Source organism: Phanerochaete carnosa (genome assembly GCF_000300595.1).
Source record: "Phanerochaete carnosa HHB-10118-sp unplaced genomic scaffold PHACAscaffold_13, whole genome shotgun sequence".
Taxonomy (NCBI): domain Eukaryota; kingdom Fungi; phylum Basidiomycota; class Agaricomycetes; order Polyporales; family Phanerochaetaceae; genus Phanerochaete; species Phanerochaete carnosa.
In genome coordinates this window covers 356,661-378,612 of record NW_006767640.1, presented here as the reverse complement: position 1 = coordinate 378,612, position 21,952 = coordinate 356,661, and the positions used below count along the sequence as shown (strand labels likewise).

The 21,952-nt window shown below is 49.6% G+C and overlaps 7 protein-coding genes across 7 annotated transcripts; 5 read left to right on the top strand and 2 right to left on the bottom strand.

The window, feature by feature from the left end:
* Nucleotides 1-4,238: 4,238 nt before the first annotated feature.
* PHACADRAFT_33179 (uncharacterized protein) lies at nt 4,239-6,058 on the bottom strand (the record flags this gene model as incomplete). Its single annotated transcript, XM_007401474.1, has 9 exons — nt 4,239-4,304; nt 4,326-4,350; nt 4,413-4,591; nt 4,648-4,800; nt 4,932-5,037; nt 5,094-5,223; nt 5,342-5,550; nt 5,580-5,829; nt 5,857-6,058. 9 exons carry the CDS (start codon nt 6,056-6,058, stop codon nt 4,239-4,241), a joined length of 1,320 nt encoding a protein of 439 aa, XP_007401536.1.
* Nucleotides 6,059-6,697: 639 nt separating this feature from the next.
* On the top strand, nt 6,698-7,227 carry PHACADRAFT_106209 (uncharacterized protein; the record flags this gene model as incomplete). The annotated part of the gene is made up of 2 exons (XM_007401591.1): nt 6,698-6,868; nt 6,907-7,227. 2 exons carry the CDS (start codon nt 6,698-6,700, stop codon nt 7,225-7,227), a joined length of 492 nt encoding a protein of 163 aa, XP_007401653.1.
* Nucleotides 7,228-7,944: 717 nt separating this feature from the next.
* On the top strand, nt 7,945-8,886 carry PHACADRAFT_201299 (uncharacterized protein; the record flags this gene model as incomplete). The annotated part of the gene is made up of 1 exon (XM_007401590.1): nt 7,945-8,886. The coding sequence occupies one exon, from the start codon at nt 7,945-7,947 to the stop codon at nt 8,884-8,886; it is 942 nt and encodes a 313-aa protein (XP_007401652.1).
* A 283-nt stretch (nt 8,887-9,169) lies between these two features.
* PHACADRAFT_106257 (uncharacterized protein) lies at nt 9,170-9,379 on the top strand (the record flags this gene model as incomplete). The annotated part of the gene is made up of 1 exon (XM_007401589.1): nt 9,170-9,379. The coding sequence occupies one exon, from the start codon at nt 9,170-9,172 to the stop codon at nt 9,377-9,379; it is 210 nt and encodes a 69-aa protein (XP_007401651.1).
* Nucleotides 9,380-10,953: 1,574 nt separating this feature from the next.
* On the top strand, nt 10,954-11,649 carry PHACADRAFT_106801 (uncharacterized protein; the record flags this gene model as incomplete). The annotated part of the gene is made up of 1 exon (XM_007401588.1): nt 10,954-11,649. A coding segment is annotated over one exon (696 nt), but the record flags the coding sequence as incomplete, so codon positions are not given.
* A 613-nt stretch (nt 11,650-12,262) lies between these two features.
* On the bottom strand, nt 12,263-14,252 carry PHACADRAFT_106360 (uncharacterized protein; the record flags this gene model as incomplete). Its single annotated transcript, XM_007401587.1, has 10 exons — nt 12,263-12,437; nt 12,497-12,728; nt 12,777-12,951; nt 13,002-13,115; nt 13,166-13,389; nt 13,446-13,529; nt 13,586-13,745; nt 13,810-13,932; nt 13,986-14,096; nt 14,148-14,252. The coding sequence occupies 10 exons, from the start codon at nt 14,250-14,252 to the stop codon at nt 12,263-12,265; spliced, it is 1,503 nt and encodes a 500-aa protein (XP_007401649.1).
* Nucleotides 14,253-18,451: 4,199 nt separating this feature from the next.
* PHACADRAFT_106616 (uncharacterized protein) lies at nt 18,452-19,171 on the top strand (the record flags this gene model as incomplete). The annotated part of the gene is made up of 1 exon (XM_007401586.1): nt 18,452-19,171. A coding segment is annotated over one exon (720 nt), but the record flags the coding sequence as incomplete, so codon positions are not given.
* Nucleotides 19,172-21,952: the final 2,781 nt, after the last annotated feature.

The window sequence follows — 21,952 nt, the reverse complement described above, 5'->3', positions numbered from 1 at the left end:
CAGTGCGGAACCAGCTGGAAGGGGAATCAGTCATAAAATACTGGTTTGCCCTTAGCAGAGAGAGCAAACCGTGTGATGTTGTGTACTCATCGTTCCAGCTGAACACAACCTCTGCAAACTCTGTACTGCTCACCCACTCTGCAAACATGACAGAGGCTGCAAGGGAGTTCCACATGCAGCTACAGGCTGATGGCAGTGATCGCAATCGTAACAGAGCACAAGAGGCAACTGATCATGCACTGAGTCATGTGTGGAACCGCGTGAAGACAAATGAGGGATGTACTCTAGTAATGAAAATAACGTGAGCTAACATGCTGACAGCTCTTAATACCTTTGGCCTTGATGGCATACTCTTTGAGCTGTGGAGGCCTTGCATAGACAGTACAAAAAAGAGAGTAAGGACCCTGAACAACTTACTTTTGATGTTCTCCAGGCTCTGATGGCTGTGTATAATGATGCTCAAGATTATGGCGTTGCCCCTGGCACAATGTTTGCAGAAGGATAGATCTGTCACCTGTACAAGAAAAATGATAAGCACTGCATTGGGAACTACCATCCGATCACCTTGCTGAATGTTGTGGGAGTAGCTCTGCTCTGTAGTTTTTCTGTATTTTCTACAATTTTCCCTGAGTTTCCACAATGTTCCTGTTGTTATCAATGCTCAAACCCTCATGTTAGCACCAGTTTACTCTCACGCCCTCGCGGCACATCAGTGCATCAGCAAGCTCAGCGTGCTAACACATAATGCCGCCATCAGAGAAGCTGTTACACAGCCTCTCAGCAGTCTCCATCAGAGACTGATTGACACTGGACATCTGGCTTACATCAGCTTGACAACGTGTCACTGATGCTGACTCTCTTCTATCAGAGTCCAATCAGCATCAGACCTCCAACCTCCATCAGCCCAGATACGTTAAATACTATGACTCACCAGCCCCCACTTCTGCACTGTCGCCTCACTACCCCAGCAACTTGTAGCTTACATAATGCCTGGTCTGTGCGCGGCCCCAACAGTATATATAGTAGGACTCTGTTGCTATCTAGCCCCCATCTCGACCTCTTGGTCAATCAGGCTAGATAAGCCTATTAGTTACTTGTCTTCTTTACATTACTAACACATAATACACTTGGTCAATTGGGCTAGTTGCATAAGCTAGACTGAAGTTGTGAGACCATCCTTCACACCATCTCGTTGCCGTCTTCCACGATCTCTGCTTCCTTGTGAAGTGTTGAGTTCTTACTCCACAACACCGAACATGAATTATAAGCTGCTTACATGAATAATGGCAATCCAGTTAAGTTCCATTGTGGCATGGGTCATTCATCTGAACCAGGCTGGCTTCATCTCTGGAAAGCACATTCATGAACAGACCTGGCTGGCATGTGATATGCTGGCCTATGCTGAGGTTTTTGAAGAGAATGAGGCTATTGTGGCACTAGATCAAGAGAAAGCCCATGATCACATTGACCATGAGTGTCTGTGAGTGACACTGCACCGCTTCAACCTGCCAGAGACCTTTGTCACCTTGATATGCAACCTATATGATAATGCCCAGTCAGTGGTCATTTTTAATGGCGAGACCAGATGACCTTTCTGGGTCACCAGAGAAGTGCGACAGGGCGACCTGCTCTCCTGTCTGCTTTTTGTCTTTGCTATAGAGCTGTTAGCATGTATAATACATGACTCTAACCTGAAAGAATTCTCCATCCTGAATCACCCTGACAAACTCATCACCACACTGTTTGCAAACAATACCATAGTATATCTCTTAGAATGGAATGACTATAGGGCCCTCTGAACTGTCCTGCATCATTGATGTGGTGCCTTAGGAGCAAAATTTAATGATCACGAGACAGTGGTGATCTGCATAGAAACTAAAGCATACCACACTACAGTGACAAAGACTAGGCATCTGAACCCTCTCTTCAACTCAATAGAGCCACACAATGCTATTACTGACAAAATGACAGGAAAGCCTGTTAGAATTCTTAGAACCTGGATTGGCTACAGCATAGACATCTGGAGTGATCCCTAGACATCTATTCTCAAAGACATAGAGTGCAGCCTGGACCAGTGGGAACACTGTCATCCCACTATGCTAGGCTGAAAGATCATTGTTGAATGGGCAGTGGGAAGCAAAGTGCAGTACCTCGCAAAAGTTCAAGGAATGCCAAAAGATGTGGAAGCCTTTCTTATGTCCCGCATATGCAAGTTCGTGTAGAAGGACCAGCATCCAACCATAAACATGGAGACCCTGTGTTGCCCTGTGGCAGAGGGGGGCTTGAATCTTCTTGATCTCTGCAGCCAGGTGGAGGCCATCAAACTCATCTGGCTGGTTCCCTTCACAAACTTCATGAGTAAATGGCCCTTGTGGTGCTATGTTGAGAATGCTTTCATCACTAGAGCTGTGCAAAAGTTGTCTGCAACTGTAAATAATCTTGCACAGATGAACCCATTGCTGCAAATGTAGGCTCTGGCATTGACACAGCTCCTGAGACACACCCAGTGTATGCTGAAACTTGGCAGTAAATATAACCTGAATTTTGGGGCTATTAAACTGACAGAGAAGATGAAAAAACTACTGCCAGTCTGGTACCACATTAGCGCAAATGAGCCTCTGGCCCAGTTGGACAACTTTCCATGGGGCCATTGCCTCTGGACCAAGCACGGTGTGCATACAGTGGGGGACTTATGTGAGATCATTCACTTTCAGGAGCAAAACCCTGACAGCTGGCCATGTGCTAGGTGCAGGAACTGTAAGCATGACCACAATCTTCATGGCTGTGACACGCCACATAAATGTTATGAGCTGGCGACCGGGCTGCTCCACTCTCTCAGGTCAAAATGGGCTCTGATAGAGGTGTCTGAACAGGATGGCCTCACTCTAACTAGGCACTGCCTGAGGAGAAACTGGTGTGCCCTCCACCCAAGGAACTGGAGCGATGGTGATAAGGATGAGGGTTGGACAATTGTTTTTGACTCCACGATTACACCCAATGACGAGAATGGCCTGACCAGTGCTTTCCGCATCTTTCTGCATCTTTGGAACCGATGGCCCTGCACCTGTCCTGCCAGGACAGCAGTGCATGAATAGACTGCAGCTTCCAAACAAGGACTTGACTGTGTACACGGACAGCTTCTGCCTGAACAATGACAATGAGAATGCAGTGGCAGGTGCCAGAGTATGGTATGGCCCTGATCATCCAAAGAATGTTGGGTTTCGTGCCCCAGGCCCGGTGCAGTCTAATCGGACTGGAGAGGTGGTGGCTATATTACAAGTCGTGAAGAATGAAATTGACCTTTTTGGATGACTCAGCATCAAGAGTGACTTGCAATGTGAAATACAAGGGCTCACTGTTCACGCAAGTAAATGGGAACAGGACAGCTGGATTGGAGTTGAGAACATCAGGGAAAAATGACTTAGCTACAAAGCATCACTGAGCCTTAGTAGTGGTCGAAGTGATTGGAGAATGGTCTCTCTCTTTGTAGCACGGAGTCCTGCAAATCATTCTAAGTAGTTGCCTGGTAGCAGGCGACTTCTCTGGGAGCAACTTCATAGCAGATGATTCACTCAGGAGCGGTTTCGTAGTACAAGTGTAGTATAGCAGATGTGCCAGTGGATTGCAATTTGTTGCTCATATGGTGCGCGGAGTGCAAGTGCAAACTAAATTAGCTATGCAAAAACAAGATACATGTGCCCGAGGCGATTGACTACTACCCTGGCATCCGGTCAGGCTTTTGTATGATGATCTACACCTTTACTGGATTTCTGCTCGCTGTCCGTGTCCCAGGTATGACCTTCTAGCTGCTGTCACATCCAATCTTCTGCAGCAGCAGAGAGCTTCACAGGTAGCTGCTTGGATTGAGGTTTGAGACTAGTCCCAGTGCTGTCATATAATGCCGTATTTAGTAACATAAATAGTACAGATGTAGAAATACTCACAGAATGCATTAGAACATCTTCGCGCAAACCTTTGTTGATGTGGCTACATTCAAGTTTGCCCACTTCTCAATAAACTCGAAATGTCTCCAGTACACTCTGTGGGTCTCTGATGCAACAGAGGCATACTTTTATTCTGTGAAATAGAGGTTGCCGTTGAACTTGCCTGTTGCCTATGCATCTAGCAAAAAAGCGATCTCATAAACCGCCGGTCCAGTTAGTTCCAATTAGAAATGATCATCAGACCAGCACTTACAATGGTAAACAAAAGGGCAATAGTTGGAATAGGAAGTGGATTTAGGTGGTCTTGATGCTGTGAACCCAGGTGCTTCGCAATTTTGAAGAGCTCCATACAGAGAGCAACTGTGAGCAAAGTATGCTCACCGTAGCCAGTTTCTGCTTCTGAATCCTATGGACAGCAATAGAAGTTAGCCGTGACCTCCGACACTCAAGACTCAAGTATGCGCATACCTTATAGCAATACCAGGGTGGTGAGCCCTAACACTAGAACTGCGGAGAAACTCACATGATTTCACATTGGCTGCCTGAGCTGCCACATTTGTCAGGTCCGCAAGCCCAAAGGCACTCACGGAGCTCTCACAAACATGGTCGTGGATATGACCACAAAAGGCAGGGCCCTGTTGAACAATCTAGATGTTCGTCGGTATCAAGAGTAAGTAGAAAGACAATAAAATAAATGACATACAAGAGCAAGCACCTGTGCCAAGTCCTCAGGGGTGAAGTTCTTATTGTTCGCTTGGCACACCACATCCCATGCTTCGCCAGCAAATTGTGTGGCTACTTCTGCTGATGGAAAGGCATTGATTGTCAACAGCTTCATTTTATATGCATCGGCAGCCTAATGAATGAGGGCCAATATTGCTTTGTTGTAGTCAGGGTACTTTGGCTTCCCTGTCGGTATCTGTCTATGCGTGTACTTGATGGAGTTGTACACTACTGGCTCGGGCGAACATGCATCTGTTTGTTTACGCTTGCGGGATCAATCTGCAGAGGTTGCATGGCTACCCGATGGTCGACAGCGAGCTGATGATGGTGGCCGAGAACCACAAACTCCATGGTCACGATCTCGAGGAAGCTGTGCATAGAAGAATACTTAGCTCACTCTGCGGCATTGAACAGTGAACTACTGACCTGCTGTCAATGACCAGACAGGGGTACCATTTTGCTCCTATCATCGCCATGAAATGGTGAGCATTCAGACCTTGCACAATGGCTAGGTCGATTAAGGGAAATGGTACATGTTCTTGAATGCTGCACGAAGCTGCCATGATTGTCCAAGAGCAAAGGGACCAAAGAGGCACTGCAAGCTGGAGAGACATTGCGAGCTAGAAAAGTGCTGTGAGCTAAAGCCATAGAATGCAAATGCAGAGACAACACACATTCTTGCAAGTGGGAAGCAACAGACAGTGCAGTATTTGCATCAGGGGATCTGCGTAGGCTCTCACTTTCACTCGTGCTGTTGCTTGTGCCATCATGGTTGTCTGGTGTTGTTTCGTGGGAAGACAGTAATTTTGAGGCGTTACCTTCGCGGTAGAGTCTTCGCTTTGGCTTGTTCACAGCGTCTTGTCTTGTGGGTACCTCTCCAAGACTGTGAAACTGATAAAATTGGTCAGCTACATCCTAAAATGCCAAAGAAAACATGCCAGAGTCAACTGAGCGTTGTTGTCTTCGTTTTCAGACTCAATTTCATCATCACCTTCAACAGCGATATTGTTGATGTCTGCCATATTATTGGTGGTAGTGTTGGCACTGGCCAACTTTGCTTGGAGAAGGGCTTGGATTGCTGCAAGCCATTTTTGAGCCTCTGCGAGCTTTTGCTTGAGCTTCTCATTGTCTTTGTTGTTTAAACTTGGAGTGTTAGATGTGTCTCATAAGTAGATTATTCTGGGTTGACATATTGAGAGCTTGCTGTCGTGTGCTTTTTTTGCTTGACGCTTCAAGCCAATAATGTTGCCCTGTGAGATACCATCTCTATCAGTACTTTTGTTGTGCGTACTCTTTTTCTTCAGAGCAGACTCCAAGTTCTCTGAGCCTTCTATTGCATCGTCATCTTGATCCCTTTTTTTCTTGTTAATCTTTCGAGCTAATGTGGGCATGTGGAGACTGGTGAGAAGCTGAACATGATGTTCAAGTTGGAAAGAGAAACAGACAAAAGCGGACTGTTGCAGCTCACCAAATATAGGCAACTGCTGAAGAGCCAAACTAAGCTCAGCATTGCACTCTACACCATGCCAAAAAGATGTCTCCCTTCTACACAGCCTTCTCACCACAATACATGCATGTTCTGATGTGATTTCTGTGCTACTATGATGGAAACAGCCAAAGGATTGAAGTCACATAGCAGACAAAGCGAACCTTGTCGACAGGCATTTGACCGACACACTGCTGCCCTGTTACTTTCTCAAGCTTTTAGATCTGATCCAGAGCGTCTTGCGCATGGCTCATATCTTAGCTTTCCTATGCTTGATGATGCTTTCAGTAGCAACGATGGTCAAGAGTCATTCGCATCCGCACCATCATTTAATCAGGGACCAAGTCACTCTGCTACTCCCAGCCTGCCTATTCTTTCGCAGTCAGATCCAGGCGAAGCTTCAGCACCTCCATCGAAGCGTGCATGCATTGTTTCTGGCATGGCTGATGATGAGGTCGAAGTTAGTGGGCTGTCAAAGCATCCATTTGTGGACTACGGACTTGGGCGCGCCATCAAAACCAAGGGAAAGGGGACAACTATGTTTATGGAGATCTACACTCGTCACAAAGCAGAACAGAAAGCAATCAAGCAGAAGAAAAATCTCTGGTACCCATTCAAAGATGCAAAGGAATGGGAGCTGGCGAAATGGCTTCTGGCATCCAGCTTGAGCCAGAAGAAAATTGATAGGTTCCTGAAGCTTGAGACTATGAGTCTAGTAATGTTCCAGTGCAACATATGCTCACTTTAGCCTAGAATCGTCATCATCAACATTTATCTTTCAAGAACAAGGGAGGGTTTTTCAAGCTAGTTGACAAGCTTTCCCGGGGACCACGGTGGAAGTGTGAGATGTTTGCAGCAGACGGAGATGTTGTCGATGAGAGAACGGGCAAGAGAAAGGTGCAAACCTTTGAGTTATGGAAGTGGGATCCTGTGGAGTGTATCAAGGAGCTAATTGGGAACCCTGCATTCAAAGAGCACATACAATACGCACCGGAGCACACATTCAAAGATCATGAAGGCTTGAAGCCTATTGTTGATGAGATGTGGACTGCGAAGCAGTGGGTAAGGATTTAGGTGAGTATGTTATTCCAGGTGACATGTGCTCTCTTAGCTTACCAAGTACTACAGGAGCACATCTCTGCAGGTAGAGTCGTAGCACTGGTTATACTTGCATCTGACAAGATCCAGCTGTCTGCGTTCAGTGGCGATAAGAATGCCTGGCCTGTGTACCTTAGTATTGGCAATATATCAAAGAAGCTTTGACGCTCACCTTTGTCCCACGCAACAATTCTTATTGGCTACCTTCCTGTGTCAAAGCTCGAATGCTTCTCAAAGAACAACTGTTCTATATCCAGATATCAGCTCTTCCACGATGCCATGCATTCCCTTTTGCAGCTGCTCATTGAGGCTGGTCTGGACGGAGTCAAGATGATTTGCACAGACAGCCTCGTTTGGTGCGTCCATTCCATTCTCGCCGCATACATTGCAAACCATCCCAAGCAGTGCCTTGTAATTTGCGTGAAGAACTTCTGTCCAAAATGTCACATCAACCCTGGAGAGCGTGGGAGAGGCAGCGTGCAGTCACAGTGGAGAGATCCAGAGAAGATGGCGCAGATGCTTAAAGAGGCAGTTTCTGGTCAAAAACCTGCAGGCTTTGACAATGCCAGATTGCGGCCTATTTTGCCTTTCTGGTCAGACCTCCTGCACTGTGACATCTTCTTCTGCATCACACCGGATATCTTGCATCAGCTGCACAAGTGTATGTTCAAGGACCACATTGTGAAATGAACAATGAACTGTGTAGCAGGAGGCAATGACAAGCTCGATCATCAGTTTGCGGCCATGCCGGTGCACTCGGAGATTCAGCACTTCAAGAAGGACATCTCACTCATGTCGCAGTGGACAGGAACCGAGTACAAAAACATGGAAAAGGTCTTCCTCGGTGCGCTTGCTGGCTCTATACCTGACGACGTAATGCACGCCATTTATGGACTCTTAGACTTCATTCATTATGCTTGGTTTGAGACTCACACAACTACATCTCTAGAGGCTCTCGAAGCAGCATGGCAACAGTTTCACACATGCAAGTATGCATTCATCACTTACTACAATGCCAAGCAGGCAATGCTGGCAAACTACACAAATTTTAGCGGTATCCCGAAGCTTCATGCAATGGAGCACTATGTCCAGTCAATCCGTCTACTTGGCTCTGCAGACAGATACAATTTGGAGGGCCCAGAGCATCTGCATATCGACTTCGCTAAGTTAGGTTACCGCGCAAGCAACCGTAAGAACTACTTTGGCCAGATGACGACTTGGCTTGACTGTCAGGAAGCTGCTGTTCACTTCGACGCCTACCTGCATTGGCTGCAACCTCCAGGGCTCATCCAACCCGAAGCAGCTGCCAAGAATCACAAGGACAGCAGCAACAAAGATGAAGACATCAAACAGCGAAAGGAGCTGAAGGAGGCAGAGGACAAAGAGAAAGGTGTTGCACGAGCTGAGGCGACTAGCATCCAGTTCAAGGTTGCGAAGAAACCTCTGTATCTGCTGCTCTCTGCTGACACCATTGTGAAATCTCATGGCACTCACGACTTCTCGTGGCATCTTGAAGCTTTCCTCATAGAACGTGCTCACTCTGCAACCCAACCTGTTCCTCAGTTTGCGCTAACAGAGATCAAGAAAATCAGCATGGAAACTGAAGTTCCCATGTATAAGCAGCTGAAGCTCTAATTACTGGCCATAGCGCAGGTCTCAACAACTGACAGCTTAGAGTGGGACACTATCCATGCAGTCTCTAGGACTTCTCAGAGTCTCAGTGGCACGGAGATTAGCACCGTGCCTGCATCATTCTCGACAGTCTTAGCCCACCAACGACCACCTCAGACAGCTGATTTGTTAGTCCTCGCTTTTGCATGGTGCATTGTCTTTTCAGTTTGCATATAATTTTTTCATACTATCTCGAATATCAGGCCTTTCAGCCGGGCAGGTGCACGTTATCTTTCGCGCTCCCGACATGTTCTGTGACTTTGCACCCGAGCCTCTTGTGTTTGTTCAGTGGTACACTCCACTGAATACGCGCGACGAAGTCTCAGGTATGTATTCAGTTGGTGTATCAACATCTAACCATGAGCGCAGCGCATCTGTGATTTCTATCACTGCTCTTGTGAGGTCATGCCATCTGATTCCACACTGGAGGCAGGCTATCAACCGGACATGGACCTGAGAGAATGTGCTGGATCCCACAACCTGCATGCACTTCCATGCAGCGTTATGCCAGTCAGTGACTGAGTCAATGACTAGTCACAAGTCAGTCTCACTGTGACTGAGACCAAGCGGTCACCAGGTCCTTATCATGGGAAGGGATTCTGGCCAATCAGCATTCAGAACTCTATCACACCGGTGATGCCCTCTCGCAGAGTCGTCCGTAGCAAGTAGAGCGAGTCTGTAGGCTGTAGTATTAGAATTTTACATATATTCTACTTCTTCTTGGCCACTGGCACTGTGGATGTGCCCCAGAGTGGGCCAAAGATCCCATTCCTTAGTTAGTCTGTGGCAGAATTGCACCAGAGGCACTGTCCGAACTAATGGGTGCAACACCGGATGCAGATACAGCAGGTAACTGAGCTAAAGATGTCAATGCAGAGTGATCTGAAGCAGTTCAAGGGTGTTCTGGCAGCTGTTCTGGTCCACAATGCCATCATAAGCATTGTATTAACCCGGAAGCACGATAAACCATGTGGTACACGCTTGCTTCTGCTACCTAGCTCTCCAACCATGCATTGTCTGGGTGCGATGCTCATGCTGCTGCCTATTGTCGATCTCCATATGGTTCTTGCTGCATTTGGGCATGAAATTCTCAGTTCAAGTTGTAACATACACAGCACCATGTCTCCAATTCGCTAGTTTGTGCATCTGGCTTTGCTTTGGTAAAATTCATTTTTATTCACCCTGAATAAATGCTCTATGAAGTAGGCCTGCCATTGGTCAGAGCACATGGTATGCCACATATCATAAGCCATGATATAACAAAAGAAATAATTAGATTTGAACTCTCTACTGATAAAGCCTGCAACAGAGGGGACAAGCAGGTAGGTATCAAGAATAGAATTTAATACAGGACTACGAACCCTCTTAGCTCAGGCTGCGTTGCGTTCGCACTGTCTTTCAATGGCGGTACATCTGTCTGTGCTTCTCACAGGCACTACCCTCAACCGCAGGACCCAGAAAACTGCTCGGTCACTGACTTTAGTCTGGTCACTGACCGTGACTTCATGACTAGTCATATTCGGTCAGTGACCGCACAACACTGCTTCCATGTCAATCCTTACACACAACTGTCAGATTTTATTCTGCTGCGCTATGTACCTCGGCTCAACAAGAAATAAGTGTACTCTTTAATTTATATACCAATTGGCAATAGCTGTGCTACATTAATGCTACCAGTACTAACAGTGCTACGGTAGAGCTCCGGAAGCTGTCGCCCTCCTGCTATGCACTCCGGGAGTTACCTTCCTCTTGCTACGCGCTTCGGGCGCCTCGTAATAAGCTTGCTACTATGGCGCCAAACAGTGTTTCCTGATGAACCGCGAGCTTTTCCCACCAGGGGCAAAGCGGGTGTCAACTTTTTTGCTCCGGGGCGAGGCGACGCTGCGTCAACTGATCTGTTAAGTCGCTTAATCAGCTGGGTAGCTTCCTAATTAGGAAATTGCAGGAGGCTGACAAGAGAGTTGGCACAGCGTCATCCCGCCCTTACGCAAAAAACTTGATACCGGATTTGCCCCTGGTGTCCGAGCCACTCTGGCGGCCCTTCGAGAGAGGGGCGCAGTCACCGACTTTGAGTGGGTAAAAGGACATGCAGAGTCGGTCGGCAATATTCAGGCTGATCTCCTCGCCGGAGCGGGCGCAGGGCTTGCACTCGCCCATGGCCTCGATCTGTCCTACAACAGACGGTTTCTTTTGGATGGCGCTCAGTTGTCGACTATGACGCAACGGCTAGCTTACCGGGGCATACGGGAGCGCACTGTGTATACCCCCAGGCCGAGGGCGGTGGCTAGCCTCGACATGGCTAGGTGCGCGGTCGCTGATGTGACGGGTCGCCGCCCCTCTGATAAGTTGCTATGGGTGAGCCTTCAGCACCGCGACCTCACTAAGGGCGCGAGGGAGTTCCTGTGGAAGGCTTTCCACTCCGCATACAAGGTTGGGTCTTACTGGCTGAACATTCCCAATTTCGAGCATCGAGCAGACTGCCGGCACTGCAATGTGCCTGATGACATGGGGCATATCCTGACGGAGTGTGGCGGCCCGTGTCAACATTTGGTGTGGACCATGGCACGGCGCACCTGGGAGCAGACAGGCAAGGAATGGCCGGCCCTGTCAATTGGTGTCGTGCTAGGCTGCAGTGATCGCCGATGTCTTGGACGGGAGCGAACGGACGGCCCTCTCGTGGTCTCTCCCGTCTTTTCCGCATCCTGGTTTCTGGGTCGGCGCACCTGATATGGCGGCTGCGCTGCGAACGCGTGATACAGCGGAATGCCGAGCCAGGTGACTGGCACCCCCCGGCCGAGGTCGAGGGGAAGTGGCTTGCGGCGATAAACAAACGATTGAAGATCGACCAGGTTCTTACTCACCGCCGGTACGGCAGAAAAGCCACCCCGAAAAATCTTGTCCTAGGCACCTGGTCCAAAATCTTGGCTGGACCGGCGCGAGACGAGAGGGACTGGATCGGTCGTGCAGGGGTTTTAGTGGGTAGGCCCTGGCGGGAGGACTGGCTAGAGCGCTTCCGATGATCGCAAGGGAAGTCCCACACCGCGGCTCACAGAGTTGCGTGAATAGCTCATTTCCTCTGTGGAGTATTTACTTTTCGGTTATCCTTTGGCCTTGTGCCACCTATAGCGGTGACTGAGGGCCTGACAAAGTCGGTTGCTCTGTTCACCTACGCTCCTCAAAAAACAAAAAAGGCATCCAGTATAGTAATAATATAAATTACAGACAACTAACGCTATTTAACGCTATTTACATTGGGAGTTTTTCCAGATGAACACGAGACCTGTTCAGGACCCGCACCTTCACGCGACGCCTTGTACGTCACAGCTCCCCTCTGCATCTTCTAGTCGACCCGCCTCCTCCTGAATAACACACGTGCGGTATTGCTCGGGTCATAGGCCAGGCCCCTCTGCGAGCTCTCAGGGCGGACGCCCTCGTACTCGGGTTTGACGTCATAGTTTATCAAAATATGTGCTAACATAGTTTTGAGCTGGTTGGAGGCGAAGAATCGACCAGGGCTAGTGCATGCAGCAATCAATCTTACTGCATGAGAGTGCGACAGGGTAGAGCAACATACCACGAATGCTTGCCATGACCGAACGTTACGTAGTCTGCGGACGTGGTAATCAGCCGTGGCTGCACGGCCTTGTCACTCTTGTAAGACCGTAACGGATCGAACAGGGTCGCGTTCGGATAGTTCTCCTCGTCGTAATGTGTCGCAAATGTCGGCGTGACGACCGTCGTGCCCTTGGGAAGGAACGTCCCATCCGAGAGCGTCACCGGCTGCAGGATGTTGCGGAACATCGACCCTGCGAGCTGTCAACCGTGAGAGAAGCGATTGGGAGAAGAACGCGCACCGATGGTAGGGCCATTGTGCCGCACGCACTCGCGCAGGAAGCTGTCGAGCTTGCGCATCTTGTTTGTGGCGACTCTCGTCCAGCCTTCTTCGGCCACAGCTGCCTCAACCTCTTCTCGGAGCGTGTTGGCGAGCTCGGGACGCGCAGAGATGTCGTACAAGGCTTGGATTACGGCCTAAAATACACCCGGTTACTACTTCCGGCCCTAAAATGCTGAAGACTTACAGCCGAGATCGACCCAATAGCCCCGATGTTGATGAACAGTACTATGCGCGCGACCTCTTCTGGCCCCTGATTCCGAGCTACAACTTCGTCGATAACCCGCTGCAAAAAATCATTCTATGCTTGGGTTAGAAATAGGCTAGAACTACACCGCCAAAGTAACGCACCGGCTTATCTGCCCAGTCCTCCCCAAACCTAGTCCTCATAGCCATCCGGTCGTTGATAGCCGGCCGCAGGTAGTCAAGGCACTGCTGAACGCGTTTGTCGATGACCGTGGCCTTCCTTCCAGCAGCGTGTTTCATAAAGCTGGGAAATATTGTGAGAAGCCCCACAGCTTTGCTTACGTCCTCTTCGAAGTGTACCACCATGTGCACATAGCCACTGTCTCGACCTGAGCGCAATGTCTACCAGTGAGCAATTCCCTGCAAAATCCACATTGGTACCTACAAGTAGGCATGCCGACAAATACGCGGTTCGCGGCACGTGTAACGATTGTTCTCATGACAGGAGAAGCATGGACTGGAAACCAACCTAGTAGAGATATCAGCCGAACTTGCTACTCCCATATGTCAGGCTGTCTCCCTCACGGTCGCTGTTCGCGGGAAAGTGCTCCCGGAAGGCTATGATGAGCTCGTCAAACATGTCCTCGAACACCAATGTGAGATTGCGTGTGAGACTTCGCAGTATTGGCACATGAACGGGGTCTATGTGCCAGTTAGAGTCGAATACATGATGTATCCCGAAAACCTGGCGTTGAGTGAAGGAACACGACTATGTCATTTCCGTGCCAAACCAGCTGAAGGACGCATACCTCTGTCGTAGCGGATGACACCATGTCGTCCGGCATCTTCTGCAGCTCGTCGATCAACTTCTTGCCGGAGAGCACAACGAGCCAGCGATCCACCATAGCGACCTTGAAAGTTCTGCCCTTGTGCTATAGTATGACGCAGTGAGCATACCCGCTATAAAAGGATTCAGCGAACGCACCTTCTGATAACCCCGCTGCAAGAGCTCTCTTCCATGGATAAGGAAGTTGTAAAGCCCGACGAAAGATAGGATTGGCAAAGAGGGTCCACCCTCAGTCGGGATATGACGGAGCTGCAGTTGTTAATATCGTGGCTGGGGCATGGAGTGCAGCCGAGAACGTACGTTCTTCGCACTCAGGTAGCGGATGAGCAGCCACACGAGAACAATGCCAGCGACGACTTGTGCTGCCGTCAGCTCGCCGACATGTGATAAGGGGCTGCTTGTCATGAAATTTAGGCTGCAGCTGGCGACAATGGCGGTTTAGGGAAAGATTTCGTTTGGTGTGCGAATGATCTCTTCCTAAGTCACGCCTTTTGTACAACGAACTGAACCCCATGTTGGCTCGTGCTGGAGACACCCAGGTGTGTCAGCGCATCTATTTTTGCGACTCGCCTGTTACATGCTTCACGAGCCATCGTCTGACTACACAGCTGCACGGATGAGACTGTGGAGCTCAAGATCTGGCAAATTTTGGGATCCGGACTATCGTGATCTTTGAGGCTTGGTTTTTGTCTGAGATTCGTACGACCGAAATCATGATTTTGTGCAATGCGAAATCCGCCCCGATCCGAGATCTCCCCGCAACAGAATGGCGCCCACAGAGCCTCAGAGCTCACGTTCGTTCGTGTTCGATACATAAAAGTGCACATTGAATGACAGGAGACTACAATAGAACATATGTATAACCTAGGCTGCAGGATATTGAGCCATGGCGGATGCTGGAGCAGCAGGCTGCGGGATGGAGAACGGTCCATCATCAAGCTCACTGGTACTCTTGCCAAGGAGACCACTGCATCTCCAAATCAGGTTCTGCTTTGGTACTAGAGCTATCTGATGGCGTCGAGGGTGCAAGGAGCATCTGTGCTTGCGCGGGTAGTGATCACTCAGAAGAATGTGGACTTGGCTGCCCCAGTCAGCCCAGCTTAGTTGTCAAATACCTGGTCGAGCGGATTGCTAGGTAGCTGAGGGTCATGAATAGACCCTAGAGGGTTCATCTCTAGTTGGTCGTCAGCCGCAGCCTGATCAGCCCCGGGCAGTTCAGCAAGACCGGCCGGTATATGCGGGCGGAGCGGTTGACATGGGCATGATGCATTCGGCAAGCTTAACAAGGTGGATGATGTGCCAAAGGTGTTGCGTAGAGGCAGAACCGAAATATGATTGGTGGGCCGATCATACTCGGGGGGCGATGAAGGAGGCAAGGGTGGATTTGCGCGGTTTCGACATGGAGACGTGTTCGATACACTCAGGGTACTGGCGGGCATGAACGCAGGTTGAAATCGACACGGCTGTCAAGCTCGCGTACACATGTGCTCGCGTCGTGGTGAAGAGCCTCTGAAGTGACATGCCTAGTTCCCCACAGTTCAGTGCTGCGAGCACAAAAACTCATTTGCACAAGTCTTAGGCGCAGAATTTCTGACGGGCGGACTCACGATTCTTGGGTGTAGAGAATACTGTACCGCCATGACCAACAGTTCACACCCTGTGACCCGTGACGTTTGAAACCTGGTCAGTTCACAGTTCACGGACCCCCCGTGACGCGTGACCATGGTTCAATGACTGAACCGTGACTGGAGCGGGCAGGGAGCTAAATCAGGCAATGCCCGCCGTCAGTAGCACGCTGAGACACAACGTGATGGCGCATGGGTCTCGGGATAAGCAGTTATTGCATGTACTGTGCAGGACAACCGGCTGCTGTATGTGGCACATGGTTTGAATTCCATATGTTTTGGTGATCTTGTCCACAATCCCAGCGCTGAGCGAACACTTACTCGATAGCAACATACGCCGCAATGGACGTAGACAACTTGGACGATATAATTGCTACAGCATGTGCAATCCCGGAAATTCTCTATATAAAGCTGCTTGACTCTACTGCATCTGTCCGAGAGCTCCTGCAGCTCGAAAACCTTCCGAGTGTCTACCGTCCATCTTCCTCTCCCTTTGGTGGATTCAAATTTTCAGCTGCAGTCCCAGAGAGCAACATACCAGAGCTTTGCACACGCACAATACCTCCTCTCCAGCATCTTCACGTGCTAAGAAGCGAGCTTGCCACCGCTGTGCCCGCTGGCAAGCGTAGCTTCTTGGACTGGCGCTATAAAAACAAACCCACCCCGCTCTTCATGATTTCATTCTGGCTTCAACAGGGCTATGCCGCCATGTCCCAATGGAAGTGGAGTCGCTCCGAGGGATGGCTTGTGTCCCTATGCAAAGGTCAATGCCATGCGGCCGCTATAGCCGCTGAAGAAGCACTTACCATGCTCGAAGAGCTGGAATGGGACACTCAGCTTTCCGGATCATTCGAGGCACCTGGTGTGTCAGTGGAAGAGCTGCAACCCTTGCTTGAACACGGCATGCTCAAGTCAAATGTAATTGATGCGATGTTGACGATTATTCGACGCTGCAGCAGCTACGCTGACCATCGGCGGGACACTTCGCGCGTCGAGATCCGGGATCTGACTGTGTTCGAAACACTCAGAAGGGCTTCGGATATTGAGTGGACCAGCTACAAGACGAATCGTGCCTTCCGCGCTTTGCGAGATGTCGGGGCTCGTGTTGCTAAGGGCCTCGTGGACGTGATTTACCTGCCACTCAACATTCGAGACAACCACTGGACACTCTTCGCATTTGAGATGAAAGAGGAGTGCCTATGCTATGGCGATTCGACAGGGTTACTTGCCGACCCGAAGGACATCGGCCTGGTTGCTCGCTGGCTCAGTCAGCACGGTCTCCGAGTAATGGAGAAGGGTAGCATACCAATCGCTGCTCAGCCAAACTCTGATGGCGTGTCTTGCGGTATGCTTGTAGTCAATGCAATTGCACACCGAGTTCTTGGTGATATGTTGTGGACTGAACAGACTCGGGATCTCCTGCGACTCCAGGCCTTCATGTCACTTGTGAAGGACCATTTGACATCTCAGGTACGCCCTTGTACCTGCCCTACACCTGGGAATATCATGCTCATATAATAGTATTGTAGGACTGGGACTGTGACATACCGGATTCCTCCAGCTACAACCAGTCTGCAAGTAATGCTTCCTCAACCGGCCGCTCTGGTAGCATCCCCATTGATCCTGCACTCCTTACACCTCCATGCGCGCATTCTCCGGCTGGCACCCAAAGTTCATCATTCCAAGAGAATCCCTTTCTGGAAGCTATTGCGGACGCGGTCGTGCAGGCAGCAGCGTCAAGCAACAAGGCAGAGACCGAGAAGAAGGAGAAAGGTCACAAGGCGAGCACAAGTGCAAAGATCCTTCCAGGCGAGCTAGAGAAGCCAGGCGGGCTGCTTCGCTTCTTCCCTGTGAACAGACCCGGTGATCGCAAGCGTCAGCTTGCAGGGGCAGCGGGGGGGGACCGAGAGAGAGCTAAGGAGCTTCAGCGGCTGGACGAGAGGCTAGGTGGGGTTCGGCGAGAGAAGCAGAAGGAGCAAGCTCGTCAGCGGCAGCAGAAGAGACGTAATCGCATTCGTGAAGAGCAGATCGCTGACGGGACTCGGGATGCTGTTACTGGACAGGTGCATCCAACATGAGCTGTCAGATTCTCTTCTAAACACGGCCACTAACCTGGTTCTGATAGAAATGAAAAGCTATTGAGCCCATTCCGAATAAGCAGAAGCCCAATAACCTTCTCCCCTCTGGCCAGACAGTCGCCGAAGCATCTCGCCCACGAAGGGCTCTCAAGGTCCATGCGAAGGCAAAAGCCCGCCAAGACGAGACCGTGGCCAATGAGAACCCTGCTTCACATGACCCTAAGGCCCTGAAGATGGCAAAGTATACAAATTGGCATGCACCACTTCTTTGGGTTCATATTGACGCTGCAGCAAAGGTCAACATGCCCAACATGCGACAGCGCGACATCGTCAAGTACCTCCGACAGCACCACAATGTGACAGGAGTGTTTGATAGTTTGACCGAGCAGGTGGTGGGGCGTATGATTGAGCGAGAGATGGGGAGGCCTCTGAGATGGTCTGGTGCAACAATGGAAGCAGTTCGTAACACTCGTGGCTTTTGTGGAAATGTAACACGCGCAGGGATCTTGGTACGTTCATATTCTACTGTATTCAAATTTACTGCTTACAATGCTCAATCTAGACGAAATATCCTGATGCATACAATGCGATCATTTGTCAGTTGAAACAGCTGCGAGCAGCGAAGATTCGCATCTCAGCTGGCATGGCCCAGTGTCATGAATATTACGCATTCCGGGTAGTTCTCCCAGATTCCACAATATTCTTTCAAGTTCTATACACCTCCGTATATTCGTAGGATAATCTAGTTATTGAGTCTGACATGTATAAAAGGAGCTCGTATTGCTCAATAACAAGCCAGACTCGAGCTGGTCTTTACTCACTCACATTCCTCTCGTCTGTCTCCTCAGCGTTGTCGTAGCTCAGTCCAGTTGGATTGTTAGTTGCTGACACCCAGGCGGTTATGATTGCTGTTCTCAAGGAACATGCACCGGATGTCTTTAACATTGATACCAAACGCGGAAAGCTCAGATGCAGTATCACCTTTGTCCGCCGTTTCCTCCAAGTCCACCTTCAATGGTCAATCCGAAAAGCAACACGTGCAGCGCAGAAGATTCCTAAGAACACACCTGAGCTCTGCCGTGCTTCCTTCTGCTGTCAAGCGCTTGCCATTCGCGACCTTCAGATTCCTGACGCTCTACGGGTCAACATCGACCAAGCTCAGTGTGTACTGATGGACACATGCGGCTGGACATATGAAGTCAAGAACAGCAAGCAAGTGACCTGTATCAGAAAGGAAGAGAAGCGCGCATTCACAATACTGGTTGGTGTCTTTGCATCTGGGGTCGCCCTGCCGTTTCAAGCAATCTGGAAAGGCAAAACTGCTGGATCACTCCCTTCTCGCTCAGCGCGTGGCTACGCCGAAGCTGAAAAGCTTGGCTTCCACTTTGAATCTTCGATGAGTGACAACTACTGGTCTACGTTTGCCACGATGTGCAGCTACATCACCCACATTCTTGTCCCCTACTTCAACAGCATCAAGGAGCAACTTGGACTCTTGCCAGATCAGGAGTGTATTCTGGAACTTGATGTCTGGTCGGTGCATCGAAGCGAGCAGTTTCGTACATGGATGAAGGCTGCCTATCCTTGGATTATCCTCGACTTTGTTCCGGGTGGCTGCACCGGAATTTGGCAGCCATGTGATGTCAGTATACAGCGCCTCATGAAACTTGCAATCCGGCGTGCACAGCACGATGACCTTGTTGTGGAAATCCAGAACAAGCTGCATTCTGGCGTCTCCCCAGAAGATCTGCGCATTGACAACAGCCTTGGTGCACTTCACAATCGCAGCATTCAATGGCTCGTCAATGCCGATCATGCAGTAAATGACAAGATCATTATTGAAAAGGTGCGCTTTGCTCTCCTAGCACCACCTGAGGCTGGCTCATTTGCTGCATCACAGGCATTTTCGGGATGCCGGCTTGCGGACAAGGAGTTGAACTTGTCACAGGCATCTCTAATAAGTCGCAAGGCATTGCAGGTTCTTCAACAAGTTGAAAAGAATGAGCCGGGGCTCTGGAGCGAGCTCAAGAAAGGTTCTCGTACCCCTCGCCTGTGCGAAGACGAAGCTGTGTACCCGGATGACCGTGAGTGCCCGAATTACCCTGACGCAAGCATTCCCTTGCATGACGCCAAAGCACACCTCCTGTCAGCTGGAGATTATGTGCTTCCCTCTGGGTATGCTCATGCAGTGGACGGCACACTAGTCGCTCTTGAAGACGAAGCCGTCCTGGATGTCGACTGGTCCGACAACATTGATGTCGAGTACACAGACTGTGCAGATGAACCTGACGAAGTAGATGACATGCCACACAGTGTACTATAGATATCTATGTTATTGGTTATGCTGATACCACATGTCCTCGCTATAATCTCAACGTTGTGCATTGATAACCAAAAGTCGAGCAAAAATGAAGATTATATTTATAAGCGCCTATGTCACGGTGATGCAGCCAGTTCATTGCCCTACCGTGACCGTGACCACTTGTTCAAGCCCAGCCTGTTCAGAGGCTCCATGACCGTGACATGAACTGTTGGTCGTGGCGGTACAGTATGGTCAGATTCTCGGATGCAAAGTATCTTGAGACTTGTATGACATGGTCAGACAAAAACCAACGCTCAACGATCAGATTCTCGAATGACCGAAATCACGCCCGCATGATGTTCAATATCTCCCAGATACTAGGGGTGTTCAAAGTTCGCTTTGAACGCGTTTTGGACTCGCTTTGATGGCAATTCAGACGATGAAACGGAAACTCGAAGCGGCACGGTTTCGGGGTCCTGAAGCGACGATTCGGGCTGAATCGTGCTGAATCGCGTCGAATCGAGGTTGTCCGTCGAAGCGGCTCCTGAGCCGCTTCGCACGCCGCTTTTCGCTCGATTCAAGTTCGCTTTCCAAACCAACCCGCTTTGCCCCGTCCTTGGCACCCCCCTCCACCTCCTCCTGTGCTATTTGCATCAATTTTGTAATAACCCCATGCACATGGAGTAGTGACAGTGGGATCAATTTATATTCATATTTTGCTACTCATTTTCTGCATGTTACGATGAAAAGCGTGTCCCCATACAAGTATTTCTCGGCCGCCCCATGGTGCATACCAACAGGTAATTTTTTGGAGGCATCTTCGCTCCCTGAGAGCATGCAGGAGCCCCGCTACAGGTATAATGGAGTGTATATAGACCATTAGGAATGAGGCGGATGTGTCCCTCGCGCCGCCAGCACTTCGATTTTACTCCCTCGTGATCGGGGGTGTTCAAAGTCTACGCGCGCTTCAGTCGCGTTTCACTTCGTTCGAAACGACTCTTGAAGCGGCCGTGAATCGGTCCCGCGCGCGAACCTTGAACACCCCTAATGTCCGGGCTAGTCACGGTCTGGGCGTCTGGGAAAGCGGAGTTAACCCGGAGCTTTCTCGGTAGGTGATAGCCAAAACCGAACGTCTCACCGGTCAGCGGCTAGTGACTAGCGACCGGTGATGCGGTGGTGACTGACGCTTTCGCCGAAGACAGCTGTGAGGGGAGAAATGTGAATAAATATAAAGGCACTGAGTACTGAGCGCTGAGCATTGGCCATTTGGTGAACTTACGACTGGTGACCGGTGACCGGTGATAGGTGAGTACTCGAGTACCGGGCCACGGATGGCGAGAATTGCACTGCAACTGTTTCCATCGTGAGCTGAGAGCTGCGAACACCAGGCCCTTCCTGAGTTCATCTGACACCGTTACTTGAATCATGATACCTCCTCTAAATGCTTCTGAAGCTGCGAAAGGTCCCTCTGTCACAGGCCAAAAAATCTCGGGTCTGCGATCCAACCTTAGAAGCCGCTAAAAACTTGGTTAACCGCCGTCGCCGTTGCTGCTGTGATCGTTATACAGGACTAATTTAGTCACTCGTGCCGCTTTTTGAGTCGAGAAATGACAGTGTACGGAGTTGCCTTGAAGAGAGCGAGTAGCGATTTGGAGCGCTTAATATGCGAGAATGCATCACGGAGTAAAGCAACCCCAATGCCACAACACTACGGGCATGAGCTGATTTCAGATCACCTGAAATGTCCCGGTCAAGCCATCAAAACTGTTTCATTTTTGAAGACTTAACCGGGGCTTTCTGGCATCCCAAAATGATAGATTTGCTACCACTTTCGTAGCCATTTGTGGTGCAGGAAAATGATAAATGTTGTGTAGCCTGAAATGAACCTGAAATGGCTCAATATGGCTACATTTCAGTACGGCAAAGAGTTCATGTTTCAGGAGACCTTGTGGCGCATTTCAGGACATCTGAAAGAACATATATAGAAATCATTTCTGCCTCATGTTTGCAATGAGGAAAGGTCCGGGCAAGGAAAACTTTTGATGGTCCTGAAATTACCATTTATGGTATATTTGTAGCACATTTCTAGGACATTTCTGA